Source organism: Lissotriton helveticus, chromosome 8, assembly GCF_964261635.1.
Source record: "Lissotriton helveticus chromosome 8, aLisHel1.1, whole genome shotgun sequence".
Lineage (NCBI taxonomy): Eukaryota > Metazoa > Chordata > Amphibia > Caudata > Salamandridae > Lissotriton > Lissotriton helveticus.
In genome coordinates, this window is record NC_136069.1 from 201,344,978 (window position 1) to 201,358,463 (window position 13,486).

The 13,486-nt window shown below is 51.9% G+C and overlaps 1 protein-coding gene across 10 annotated transcripts in view; it reads left to right on the forward strand.

The window, feature by feature from the left end:
- The window catches only part of RUNX1 (RUNX family transcription factor 1), a 547,678-nt gene that overhangs the window by 406,520 nt on the left and 127,672 nt on the right, over positions 1-13,486 (forward strand). For 9 of the 10 annotated variants that reach the window (XM_078656904.1, XM_078656906.1, XM_078656908.1 and 6 more), the window contains one exon: positions 6,370-6,617. In XM_078656904.1, coding sequence (XP_078513030.1) covers positions 6,370-6,617 — 248 coding nt within the window. Of the gene's footprint in view, positions 1-5,157; positions 6,618-13,486 lie in introns of those variants that run through there. The other variant, XM_078656910.1, reaches the window with a different exon arrangement.

Consider the following 13,486-nt stretch of genomic DNA (forward strand, 5'->3'; position numbering starts at 1 on the left):
CACAAAACCAGAGAGGGGGAGGCAGAGCCTTTTTTCTAATCTTACATCGAATCTTTGGAGCTTTCTACGCCTTTAGTTTATATCTGGCCCATCCGAATCCACGTCTAAAAAGAGAGTCCTTTTTTTTTTTAATTAACTCTTGATCCTTCGACCCTTCATCCTGTAGTACCAGTTGATTGGTACGCCGCAAGCGCCCTGAAGCTTCATTGAAAGTAGCTGTGCGCTGTACAAACTGGAAGATGAGGATTATTATTATGTGCATGGCTAGAATAGAGTCTAGTGAAGACGCACGGAGAGTACGTCAGTACGTTTGGTGATAAGAGCGGTCAGTGAGTCTTCAGTGCCCGGGGTGATACAACAGGAGAAATGCACGTGTTATGAGGTAACGTGTTATTTTCACACCCGCTGTGCACAGTGAAACATTGATTCTGGGGCTTAGGGTGTGTGTTTGTGTTCAAGACTACTTATGAAATCATGAATGCCCTGCCAGCTGAGGAGTGAGCGTGAACTGCCGGACTGAGGGTGGGCGCGCTGCCAGAGCCATAGCTGTCATTGGTGCAGCAGGTGCAGTGGCGCCGGGGACCATAGGCCCTCAGGGGCCCACTGAACCTGGAATATCTTTGTATTTTATGTTTCAAACAGCAGCCAGGGGCCCCATTTCCTTCCTGGTTCCAGGGCCCCTGCCAGTCAGGTGGACGCATGCAGTGGCAGGCTCAGGGCAGAGTGCACAGTAGCAAGCAGGCGGCGGGGGTACTTTGACAGGGTAAGGGTGGGCACGAATACTGGCAGGTTCTTGGTGTGGGAGTAAACTGGCTGTCTGGTGAAGACCAATTCAATACAAGACATTGCGGTGCACCGCGGTAAAATAAAACACGTCAAAATAGGGCCACTCGGTGCCACGGGGGAGTGCTGCGGGTTGGTGGGGCATCGGCAGACTGAGGGGCGTGCTTGCACTCTCAGTCTGGGATGGCGCCCTGTCGGGCAGAGGATAGGTGAGTGGAGTGCACTGGCAGACAGGGGATGAGTGAGTGGAGTGCATTGGCAGGCCGATGGGTGAGTGGAGTGCACTGGTAGACGGCAGATGGATGAGTGGAGTGCACTGGCAGACAGAGGATGGGTGAGTAGAGTGCACTGGCAGACAGAGGATGGGTGAGTGGAGTGCACTGGCAGACAGGGGATGAGTGAGTGGAGTGCATTGGCAGGCCGATGGGTGAGTGGATTGCACTGGTAGACGGCAGATGGATGAGTGGAGTGCACTGGCAGGCAGAGGGTGGGTGAGGAGTGCACTGGCAGGCAGAGGGTGGGTGAGTGGAGTGCACTGGCAGACAGAGGCTGGGTGAGGAGTGCACTGGCAGGCAGAGGGTGGGTGAGTGGAGTGCACTGGCAGACAGAGGCTGGGTGAGGAGTGCACTGGCAAACAGAGGATGGGTGAGCAGAGTGCACTGGCAAACAGAGGATGGGTGAGTGGAGTGCACTGGCAGACAGAGGATGGGTGAGTGGAGTGCACTGGCAGACAGAGGCTGGGTGAGGAGTGCACTGGCAAACAGAGGATGGGTGAGTGGAGTGCACTGGCAGACAGAGGGTGGGTGAGTGGAGTGCACTGGCAGACAGAGGCTGGGTGAGCAGAGTGCACTGGCAGGCCGATGAGTGAGTGAAGTGCACTGGCAGACAGATGATGGGTGAGTAGAGTGCACTGGCAGACAGAGGATGGGTGAGTGGAGTGCACTGGCAGGCAGAGGATGGGTGAGCAGAGTGCACTGGCAGACAGAGGATGGGTGAGCAGAGTGCACTGGCAGACAGAGGGTGGGTGAGCAGAGTGCACTGGCAGACAGAGGATGGGTGAGCAGAGTGCACTGGCAAACAGAGGGTGGGTGAGCAGAGTGCACTGGCAGACAGAGGATGGGTGAGCAGAGTGCACTGGCAAACAGAGGATGGGTGAGTGGAGTGCACTGGCAGGCAGAGGATGGGTGAGTGGAGTGCACTGGCAGACAGAGGATGGGTGAGTGGAGTGCACTGGCAGGCAGAGGATGGGTGAGTGGAGTGCACTGGCAGGCAGAGGATGGGTGAGTGGAGTGCACTGGCAGACAGAGGATGGGTGAGTGGAGTGCACTGGCAGGCAGAGGATGGGTGAGTGGAGTGCACTGGCAGACAGAGGATGGGTGAGTGGAGTGCACTGGCAGACAGAGGGTGGGTGAGCAGAGTGCACTGGCAGACAGAGGATGGGTGAGCAGAGTGCACTGGCAGACAGAGGATGGGTGAGCAGAGTGCACTGGCAGACAGAGGATGGGTGAGTGGAGTGCACTGGCAGACAGAGGATGGGTGAGTAGAGTGAACTGGCAGGCCGATGAGTGAGTGAAGTGCACTGGCAGACAGATGATGGGTGAGTAGAGTGCACTGGCAGACAGAGGATGGGTGAGTGGAGTGCACTGGCAGGCAGAGGATGGGTGAGCAGCGTGCACTGGCAGACAGAGGATGGGTGAGCAGAGTGCACTGGCAGACAGAGGGTGGGTGAGCAGAGTGCACTGGCAGACAGAGGATGGGTGAGCGGAGTGCACTGGCAAACAGAGGGTGGGTGAGTGGAGTGCACTGGCAGGCAGAGGATGGGTGAGTAGAGTGCACTGGCAGACAGAGGATGGGTGAGCAGAGTGCACTGGCAGACAGAGGATGGGTGAGCAGAGTGCACTGGCAGACAGAGGATGGGTGAGCAGAGTGCACTGGCAGACAGAGGATGGGTGAGTGGAGTGCACTGGCAGGCCGATGAGTGAGTGAAGTGCACTGGCAGACAGAGGATGGGTGAGTGGAGTGCACTGGCAGGCCGATGAGTGAGTGAAGTGCACTGGCAGACAGATGATGGGTGAGCAGAGTGCACTGGCAGACAGAGGATGGGTGAGCAGAGTGCACTGGCAGACAGAGGATGGGTGAGTGGAGTGCACTGGCAGACAGAGGATGGGTGAGTGGAGTGCACTGGCAGACAGAGGATGGGTGAGTGGAGTGCACTGGCAGACAGAGGATGGGTGAGTAGAGTGAACTGGCAGGCCGATGAGTGAGTGAAGTGCACTGGCAGACAGATGATGGGTGAGTGGAGTGCACTGGCAGACAGAGGATGGGTGAGTGGAATGCACTGGCAGGCAGAGGATGGGTGAGCAGAGTGCACTGGCAGACAGAGGATGGGTGAGCAGAGTGCACTGGCAGACAGAGGGTGGGTGAGCAGAGTGCCCTGGCAGGTTGAGGGTGGGTGAATGCGCTGTCAAGCGGCGGGTGGGGTGTGCAGTGTGTTTGGGGGCCGGGACAGGATGAGGGTGTATCAGCAGGTGCAGTGGCAGGCTTAAGTTGTATATACATTGGTGCAGTGGGTGGGCACGCCGTGGGTAGAAGCGGGCTGGCAGTGGCAGGCGGAGGGTGGGTGCACGCACTGGCATAGCGGTCTGTCACTGGCAGGAAGAGGCGGGATCCTCCCTCCAGTGCTCGGCTCTCTGTGTGTCTCTGTGTGAGAAGGGGGAGGGGGGTGCAGCCGAATTCTTGCGGTTACATTTCCTGGAAGTGTAACCGGCCGTGACATTCAGGCCCTGGTCTGCCCCCGCCTCCCACGGGCGGTCTGTGGCTTTATAGACAACAAAACACGACGTGGGGAGACAAACGCGCCGCTGAAGAAAATAAAACAGGTCGCTGGAGAGAGGATGAGTCAAAATGGAGCACACGGGCCGCCTGGGAACCGCAGCGCCTGTCTTCTGGTCATGGTTAACGAGGCACTTTGGGGGGAGCGGGGAGAGGGGGACAGACAGAGGCAGGGGGTAGACAGAGGCAGAGGGGCGTGAGGTAGGCCCAGTGCTGCACGTTGTGATTACATGTTTAACAGAGCACACAGCAGTCGGTGATTAGTCACACAGTGAGGGGGGGGGGGGGGATCTGAGACGCGGACCACGACTTCTGAGTGAATGGCACCGCTCCTCGGATTGCACACACACTCATTCTACCCCCTCGGAGTGAAGGGTTTATGGAAGGGGTTTGTAGCGCCACCCACCCGAGACGGGTGTGTAGAGCTACAAATCCCTTCCATAAACCCTTCACAGGCAAACGACTTTGCCCCCTCAGGGAAGGTAAAAGTGGCAATTTCCTCACAACTCCCCAAAACCGCGCAGGTTATCCCTTGCCCACAAGTGCACAACTTCACCACGAGTACGGGCCTGCAAGCACCGAAAACTTTGAGCCAGTCACCAAGTACCCCCTTAAACACACAAGGAGGACTAACCCCACCTCCTCTTTACACACACACACACACACACACGTTTATGAACTTCTAACTCTGTATTGCTCTCCCACTCAGAACTTCCTCGTCTGTAAGTCACCAACACCTGCTGATCACCAACATCAAAAACACAAATATATGTCTTCACCAAAACACTACTTCTCCACCACTCCTCCAGATGGGTCACAAAACTGTTTATGACGGGACCCCTGAAAACAACGCAATGTATTCCATATAAAATGAGTTACGGGTTTTGCAAACTTATGGGTGTACATATAGCGCCCAGTTCTATAAACATTGGTGACAAGGCACTTTTCACAACTAATCAGCCGTGAGCGGAACGCTGGCACACATTCCACCAACATCAAACATCCCATAAAAAAAAACACATATATGTCTTTACCAAAACATTACTTCTCCACTACTGCTGCAGATGGGTCATACAACTCTTTATGACGGGCCTCCTGGAAAAAAAAGCAATCTATTCCATATAAAATGAAATAAGGGTTTTGCAAACTTATGGGTGTGCATATAGCGCCCAGTTCTAAACACATTGGTGTCAAGGCACTTTTCACAACTCATCAGCCGTGAGCGGAACGCCGGCACACATTCCATTCCACCGCGGCTTCCTCCAGCTCCCTGTCCCTGCGCTCCGCGGGCTCCGCCGGCCTCCCCCGGGCTCCCTCGCTCCGGCAGCGGCAGCACAGGCTCCCCGCGGCCGGCTCCCTCCCTCCCTTCCCGGCTGCCGCTCGCACAGTAGCCCGTGCGTCCTAGCCAGCAGCAGCCGCCGCCTGGCCCCGCCCCGGTGCCTTCAGAGCGCGCCGATTGGCCAGCGCCCCCTCCCATGCAAATGAGCCAGCAGCCGGCATTCCTCCAGCAGCCCTGAGTGTAAAAGCGCCTGGCTCGCAGGCATCCCATTCATACGGAGCGAGGGCGCAGGGCAGGAGCGAGCGGGGCTCCCCAGGTTTGCGGCCAACCCGAACCACCGCAGCGCCCGCAGCCCGGCCCCCAGGGCGCCACAGCCCCCGCCCTCCCCCCGGTGGACATCGGCCGGCTGAACCCTTCAAGGGCTGGACCCGTGAACCACCCCCAGCAGCACTCACACCTCACCGCAGGCCGACACCACAGCCGACACCACAGCACGCCCCACCGCGGGCCGGCACCACAGCACGCCCCACCTGCTGCTGAGGCCGAATCTTCAGCAAGATTGCAAAACCCAGCGTGACTCACCAGGCAGGCGGTCTGCTGTTGCTTAAAGAGTGTGTGTGCGCTGCTGAAAACCACAGGGCAGCCGCGGGACCAGCCCAGAACCTCATCTGCCGGAGCCTGGTCTGCCCTGGAACCGCAGCCTGAGGATTCTTGTCCTTTGTTAACCCTAACGTTTTTTTTTAGTTTTTTTTTACTATGCACTGGGATTGATTTTCCTCTTTTTCGTCATGCACTCCCTTAAACTACTGAAGCTGATGTTCCAAGTTTAATTCAAGTCCTGCCCAGAAGGTGTTTCCGGTTCTGTCTCTCTGGAGCCCGCAGCCCTCCAGGGCACGCTGTAACTCGCTGGTCCCCGGATACCCTGGGCTGCTTGCTGCCCCGCAGCGTTGCTCATCACCCAGGCAGGCCTGACTGCCAAGAAACGGGAACAGGGCGGCCTCGAGGCCAATGTTTTCTAGCCTGTACTGGGACCTTAGACAAATAACCTGACAGGAAACTGAACAGCTTCTTTTTTTATCAACAATATTCATTTTTAGGTAGAAACCAAACTTTTTCTTGCCTCAAAAAATAACAATACAGATTTACCCAGAGTATGTTGACTCTGAAGACAGCGTTGAAAGCACCAAAAACTGAACTTTAAAGACAATTAGCAGAGAAATACTGTTCTTCTCGTCCGATTGCCTTTTGGATTTGCAAGTGATTACACAACTAAACTTGTATTTATCTTGACTTCTGTAGTGATTTTCGAGTTCACTTCTTAGGTTTTTGATATTTTGCTTCACAAATCCTGTGTACATATGTGGACCTTGTAGCAAGTTGAACACCTTGTTTTTTGCCAATTTTTTTGCTTGCGCTTTTACATTTTGGGGATCTTTGACTGAAAAAAAGGCCTGTTGTGATGCGTATCCCCGTAGATACCAGCACCAGCCGCCGCTTCACGCCGCCCTCCGCCACCCTGACCCCGGGCAAGATGACTGAGTCGCTGACCCTGGACAACACCAGCGCCGCCCTGGCGGGCAAGATGAGGACTGCTGACCGCAGCATGGTGGAGGTGCTGGCCGACCACCCCGGTGAGCTGGTGAGAACCGACAGCCCAAACTTCCTCTGCTCGGTGCTGCCCACCCACTGGAGGTGCAACAAAACGCTGCCCATCGCCTTCAAGGTAGGCCATGTTTTTTCTAAGTGTGGGTGCAGATGGTTTACCTGTTGGGTTGAGTGCTAGAAAATAGACTAAAAGGACCTCTGTCTTGTTCTGAGCTGACATGGGTGATTTTTCATTCTATATCTCTAAGCCTCAAGTTACGGCATGTGAAAGACTGGAGAGGGAGGCGTCCGCTCTTCTGTTTCAACCTCTAGTACCCCAAAATGATTGAAAAGTTATATCGATTACTGTGACGATGAGCAACTACAGCAGAAACAATTACCTTACTTTAGAAAAATTCTACAACCAACACTTCTCACATTGTCCAACTACCGATGAGCTTGAGAACGCAAAGGTTCAAGTGCTGTATAAAAATGCAATCAAATACTGAAAACTTGCCGTGCCTTCAGGGTGTAGGGGACCACTTACAAGATGGTTGAAGAAACATTTCATGCAGTCACACAAAGTTTATATTACAGTAGGGTATATGGGGCACTCAAGGCTGGATGGGGAACCCAAAGCAGCCCTGACAACTTTCTCAGGCCAAACCTATATGGGCATAGCGGGCAAGCCTGACCACTACAAAGGTTTTTGGGGAGGTTCTCCACTCAAGAAAATTTGGGGGGAAATGGCTAAATGGGTGCATCCTACAACACATTTTTCATTATGTATTTAATTGTATTAGTTTTTAAAGCATAGTAAATGGTGACCTTACAGTGCACCAGGATACGGCAGTCTTTATTGGGGGCTTTTTAATGATACCCTCACTATCACCCTCCGACAGTGCCTCTCACCTCTCCATTGCCCCTCTATCACATGTATTTCAGTTGTTTTATAGCGCCTCTCATACCGGTGCCAGAGCATTTTACATCACAAACACATACAGAGACAACGAATCATATGTATGTAAATCAGTGTATAGAACATTTTACTTAACACGAAAGGAAATACAAGTTGTAGGATTCACATGTCATTCATACTGGTTGGCATTTGCTAAGCGTGCTTGGTCTGGGGAAGCACAAATTCAGGATTCAGAACATAACACAGTGGTTAGAGTTGACTTTACTGAGAAGAATTCATTTTTACCAATTTCAGCAAAATTAGCATAATGAAAGTCTGGGACAAAATAACAACTTTCTGACCTAGATTACAATTTTAACATATGACTGCACAGTAACAAAATGATCTCTGTGACAAGAGCAGTAACCCACTGAGGTATGCATATGAAATACTGTTCTGTAATCTAAATAGTACACACCCTATGCAGCAGGCATAGTAACCCTCTGCACTACCTTAGATGAGTCAAAACTACCACTAGACAAACCTTCGATCAGCAGGTACCCGTTGGTTATACAAGGAACTCTGCAGTGCTTTTAAACTTGCTGCACTGCTAACAAACTAGCCCCCAGTAACACAACTGCCCCCCCCGGCCTTCCAGGGAAACCCGAAGGCCAGTACGGCCTTGGGGGCACTGAGAGTTGCCCCATCCATTGCTCAGACCCAACCCTGAACTCTGTGAAAGGCCTGAGATAAATCTTGTGTGGACAGCAACGCTGCAAACAACCCCCTAACTCCAGAGAGGTATTACATATGAGAGGCCTTACAATGCATCAGAGGCAGGAAATGTGTGTTTTTTCCTAACCTAATAGCCATGAAGGGCTCTTGCCATCTAACCCTTAAAATCACCTCTGTTCCTCCAAGCAAGTTTTGGCGGTCCCTGTACTTACTACAACTACAAGAATGCCCATGCCTATTACACTGTTCCCCACAAATTATGTCTTTCCACAAATTTCTATTTGAAATAAGAGGTTACGAAGGGTGGGACGGGTTCAATGACTTCACTCTTTGACCATAACCTAAATGGTGCCGCTGATTCCTTTGAGGGGCTAGCACCAGTCGTGAACATAAATAGCACTGACTTGTTGACACTGTGAGCCTTTTTTAGGGTAGTGCGTAAATAAGACACTTTTAAGCAAAATAATAACAGGTGTTACTATTATTTAATTTGATGTACTCAGTTGACCCGCCTTTGAAGGATGGAAGGCTGAGTAGGCCATGCTGGGACGCAAACACCTAACCGGCATGTCGCTGAATGTTTCATCAGCAAGCTTTCAATTCACTGAGCCGCCCTGCCTGTTATGTATTGGGGAATCCACATTCTAAGTTTAATTCACTGTGTTTTGGCCAGCCTCAGTCCAAATAAAATGTATGAAGCGCCAATGGCCCGCAAAATCACTCACAACATGTCTATTTGCAATGCAGGAATTACTGTCCAGTCTTTCTGGACACTGCAGCTGACAAGTGATCCCGCGCTATTGTAACCCTTGCACTGTGGTTAGGTAGTAATAGAGCACATCTACCATAAACATGTCCTTTAGACAGTGCCTTGAGACTGCACTGGTTGAATAGTGTGCTATATAAATGCTGTAACAAAACAAGGTTTTCAGCCCTATCTATACATGCATCTGAACAAATCGACTACCACAGCATGTCTAGATGCCCATTCTAGGGGCAACATCAGAGCAAAGACAGAAACAAGTGCTTCATTGAGAAGTGCAGGCAATAAGTGCTAGTGTTCGTTCTCTAGCACTTTGTACCGCAGCTTTATGCTGTTTTACATCACTGTACATAACAGGTATCCCTTCACCCATCAGAACAGTGCTGCATTCATTGGCCTCTGAAGAATGAAAGGCTGAGTCATCCCTGTGGGATGTGGACCTGTCATCGGTGAGGTGCTTGGAGGTGTCTACGTAGGGTGCATCACCCCCCTGAGCTCTGTTGCTGCTGAGACATCACTCGGTGCTTATTCACCATGGTGCGTCTGCATGTTACTCACCGAGGCTTACTGAACTTCAAAAGAGCCCTTCAGCAGCCAGGGTGACTGTGGCAGGCCTGGCTCATCTACAGTAAGTGTTCCCAGGGTAGCTGTGAGCTGTGTACCAAGGAGAAGGGCAGATGCAGGTCACTGATCACTCACACAGAGGGAGGTTGAATAACTCACTGGGTGCCACAGGACAGACGCAGGGCTCTGCTCACTCACACAGAGAGAGGGGTGAATAACTCACTGGGTGCCAGAGGACAGACACAGGGCTCTGCTCACTCACACAGAGGGAGGTGAATAACTCACTGGGTGCCAGAGAACAGACACAGGGACGTGATCACTCACTCAGAGGGAGAATAACTCACTGGATTCCACAGGGAAGACACAGGGCTCTGATCACTCATATAGTGAATGGGTGAATAACTCACTGGGTGCCACAGAACAGACACAGGGCTCTGATCACTCACACAAAGAGAGGGGTGAATAACTCACTGGGTGCCCCAGTGAAGACACAGGGCTCTGATCACTCACTCAGAGGTAGGGTGAATTACTCACTGGATGCCAGAGGACAGTCACAGGGCTCTGCTCACTCACACAGAGAGAGGGTGAATAACTCACTGGGTGCCATAGGGAAGATGCAGCGCTCTGCTCACTCACGCAGAGATTAGGTGAATAACTCACTGGGGGCCACAGAACAGACACAGGGCTCTGATCACTCATATAGTGAGTGGGTGAATAACTCACTGGGTGCCAGACGACAGACAGAGGGCTCTGATCACTCACACAGGAGGAGGGGGAGTAACTCACTGGGTGCCCAGGGAAGACGCAAAGCTCTGATCACTTGCATAGAAAGTGGGTGAAAAACTCACTGGGTGCCCCATGGCAGACACAGGGCTCTAACCATTTAGCTGAATAAGTAACTGGGTTCCACAGGACAAACACAGGGCTCTGATCATTCTTATAGGGAGTGGGGGGATTACTCACTGGGTGCCACAGGACAAACACAGGGCTCTGCTCACTCACATATGGGAGGGTGAATAACTCACTGGGTGACACAGGGCTCTTATCATTCAGGTAGGGAGTGGGTGAATAACTCACTGGGTGCCAAGGACAGCCACAGGGCTCTGATCATTCTTATAGGGAGTGGGGGGATTACTCACTGGGTGCCAAAGACAGCCACAGGGCTCCAACACACGCTCACTGTGCTTCACAGGGCTCTGCTCACTTGCTCAGAAGTTAGATGAATAACTCACTGTGTGCCACAGAGTACACAAAGTGCTCTGGCCATCCACTCAGAGCATGGATGAATAGCTCACTGGGTAGAGGGGCCAGACACAACGCTCTGCTCACAAACACAGAAGGTGGACGAGTAACTCACTGCTTCACAGGGCCCTGCTCAGGTATACAGCTGTGTGTGAATCACTCACTGGGTACCACAGGGAAGATGGAGGAATCCGCTCACTCACCCAGAGGGGGTGACTACTCAGTTGGTAATGAAGAGTAGACACGGGGAATGTGGGTGAATAACTCACTGGTTGACTCAGAAGTCACAGATCTCTCCCTACTAACACAGAGGGTGGGTAAATAGCTCTATCCGGCAGACATGGGGCTTTGCTCACTTACATGAAGGCTTCTCTGTTCACTTATCCATGGGGTTAATGAACTTATTGGGAATTACGTGGTAGAAACAGGGCACTCTCACTCAGAGGCTGGGTGAATCATTCACTGGTACCAGAGGCAGGCACGGGGCGGGTGAATACCCCTCTCTGCATAACTCAGTGTTTACTGAGGGCCCGACGTGGAGCTCTCCTCAGTCCCTCAGCGGGTGGGTGAGTAACTGACTGGGGCACATGCCCCGGTCACGCTCACGTACTGGGGGTGAATTATTCTCACTGATTACCATAGACAAAAGGGTTGATTAATTCATGGGGTAGGTGAGAGATTTCCTCACTGACACAGAAAGTGGGATAATAACTCACCAGGTGCACGGGCATGCCAAGCAATCACCTCGTTCACGCTGAGGATAGGTAAATAACTCACCGGGGGCACAAGCATACCAAGCAATCACATTGCTAAAAATGAGGAGGGTTAAATATCTCACTTCGTAAACAGGCATACCCAGCAATCACCTCGATCACACTGAGGATGGGTAAATAATGTACTAGGTACAGAGGCATGCGCAGCAATCATCTCGCTCACACTGAGGATGGGTTAATAACTCACTAGGTGCACAGCAATGGTCTCGCTCACACTGAGGATGGGTTAATAACTCACTAGGTGCACAGCAATGATCTCGCTCACACTGAGGATGGGTTAATAACTCACTAGGTGCACAGCAATAGTCTCGCTCACACTGAGGATGGGTTAATAACTCACTAGGTGCACAGCAATGGTCTCGCTCACACTGAGGATGGGTTAATAACTCACTAGGTGCACAGCAATGATCTCGCTCACACTGAGGATGGGTTAATAACTCACTAGGTGCACCGCAATGGTCTCGCTCACACTGCAGGTGTGTAAATAACTCACTAGGTCCACAGCAATGGTCTCGCTCACACTGAAGGTGAGTAAATAACTCACTAGGTGCACCGCAATAGTCTTGCTCACACTGAGGATGGGTTAATAACTCACTAGGTGCACCGCAATGGTCTCGCTCACACTGCAGGTGGATAAATAACTCACTAGGTCCACAGCAATGGTCTCGCTCACACTGAAGGTGGGTAAATAACTCACTAGGTGCACCGCAATAGTCTTGCTCACACTGAGGATGGGTAAATACCTCACTAGGTCCACAGCAATGGTCTCGCTCACACTGAAGGTGAGTAAATAACTCACTAGGTGCACCGCAATAGTCTTGCTCACACTGAGGATGGGTTAATAACTCACTAGGTGCACCGCAATGGTCTCGCTCACACTGCAGGTGGGTAAATAACTCACTAGGTCCACAGCAATGGTCTCACTCACACTGAAGGTGGGTAAATAACTCACGAGGTGCACAGCAATGCTCTCGCTCACACTGAGGATGGGTAAATAACTCACTAGGTCCACAGCAATGGTCTCGCTCACACTGCAGGTGGGTAAATAACTCACTAGGTCCACAGCAATGGTCTCACTCACACTGAAGGTGGGTAAATAACTCACGAGGTGCACAGCAATGGTCTCACTCACACTGAGGATGGGTAAATAACTCACTAGGTGCACCGCAATGGTCTCGCTCACACTGCAGGTGGGTAAATAACTCACTAGGTCCACAGCAATGGTCTCACTCACACTGAAGGTGGGTAAATAACTCACGAGGTGCACAGCAATGGTCTCACTCACAGTGAGGATGGGTACACGGGCACACACAGGTATCTCATCACTAATGTGTGGATGAATAACTCACTGTGTGCCACAGGACAATGCACATGCATATACAGAGCCAGTAAATAACTCACTGCACCCCAGGGCAGACACAGGGACCTCCTCATTCACACTGAAGGTGGGTAAATAACTCACTAGGTCCACAGCAATGGTCTCGCTCACACTGAAGGTGGGTAAATAACTCACTAGGTGCACAGCAATAGTCTTGCTCACACTGAGGATGGGTAAATAACTCACTAGGTGCACAGCAATAGTCTCGCTCACACTGAGGGTGGGCAAATAACTCACTAGATGCACAGCAATGGTCTCACTCACAGTGAGGATGGGTACACGGGCACACACAGGTATCTCCTCACTAATGTGTGGATGAATAACTCACTGTGTACCACAGTGCATTTCACATGCATATATAGAGCCAGTAAATAGCTCACTGCACCCCAGGGCAGACACAGGGCCCTCCTCGTTCACACTGAGAGTGGATTAATAACTCACTGGGTACCACTGGACAGATACATGGCACTGCTCTCTCGCACAGTGTGTGGGTGAACAACTCAGTAGATGCCAATGGACAGACACCTTCTTAAACAGCAGCACACTGCACTCACCACCTCAAACAGCAGCACACTGCACACACCACCTCAAACAGCAGCACACTGCACTCACCACCTCAAACAGCAGCACACTGCACACGCCACCTCAAACAGCA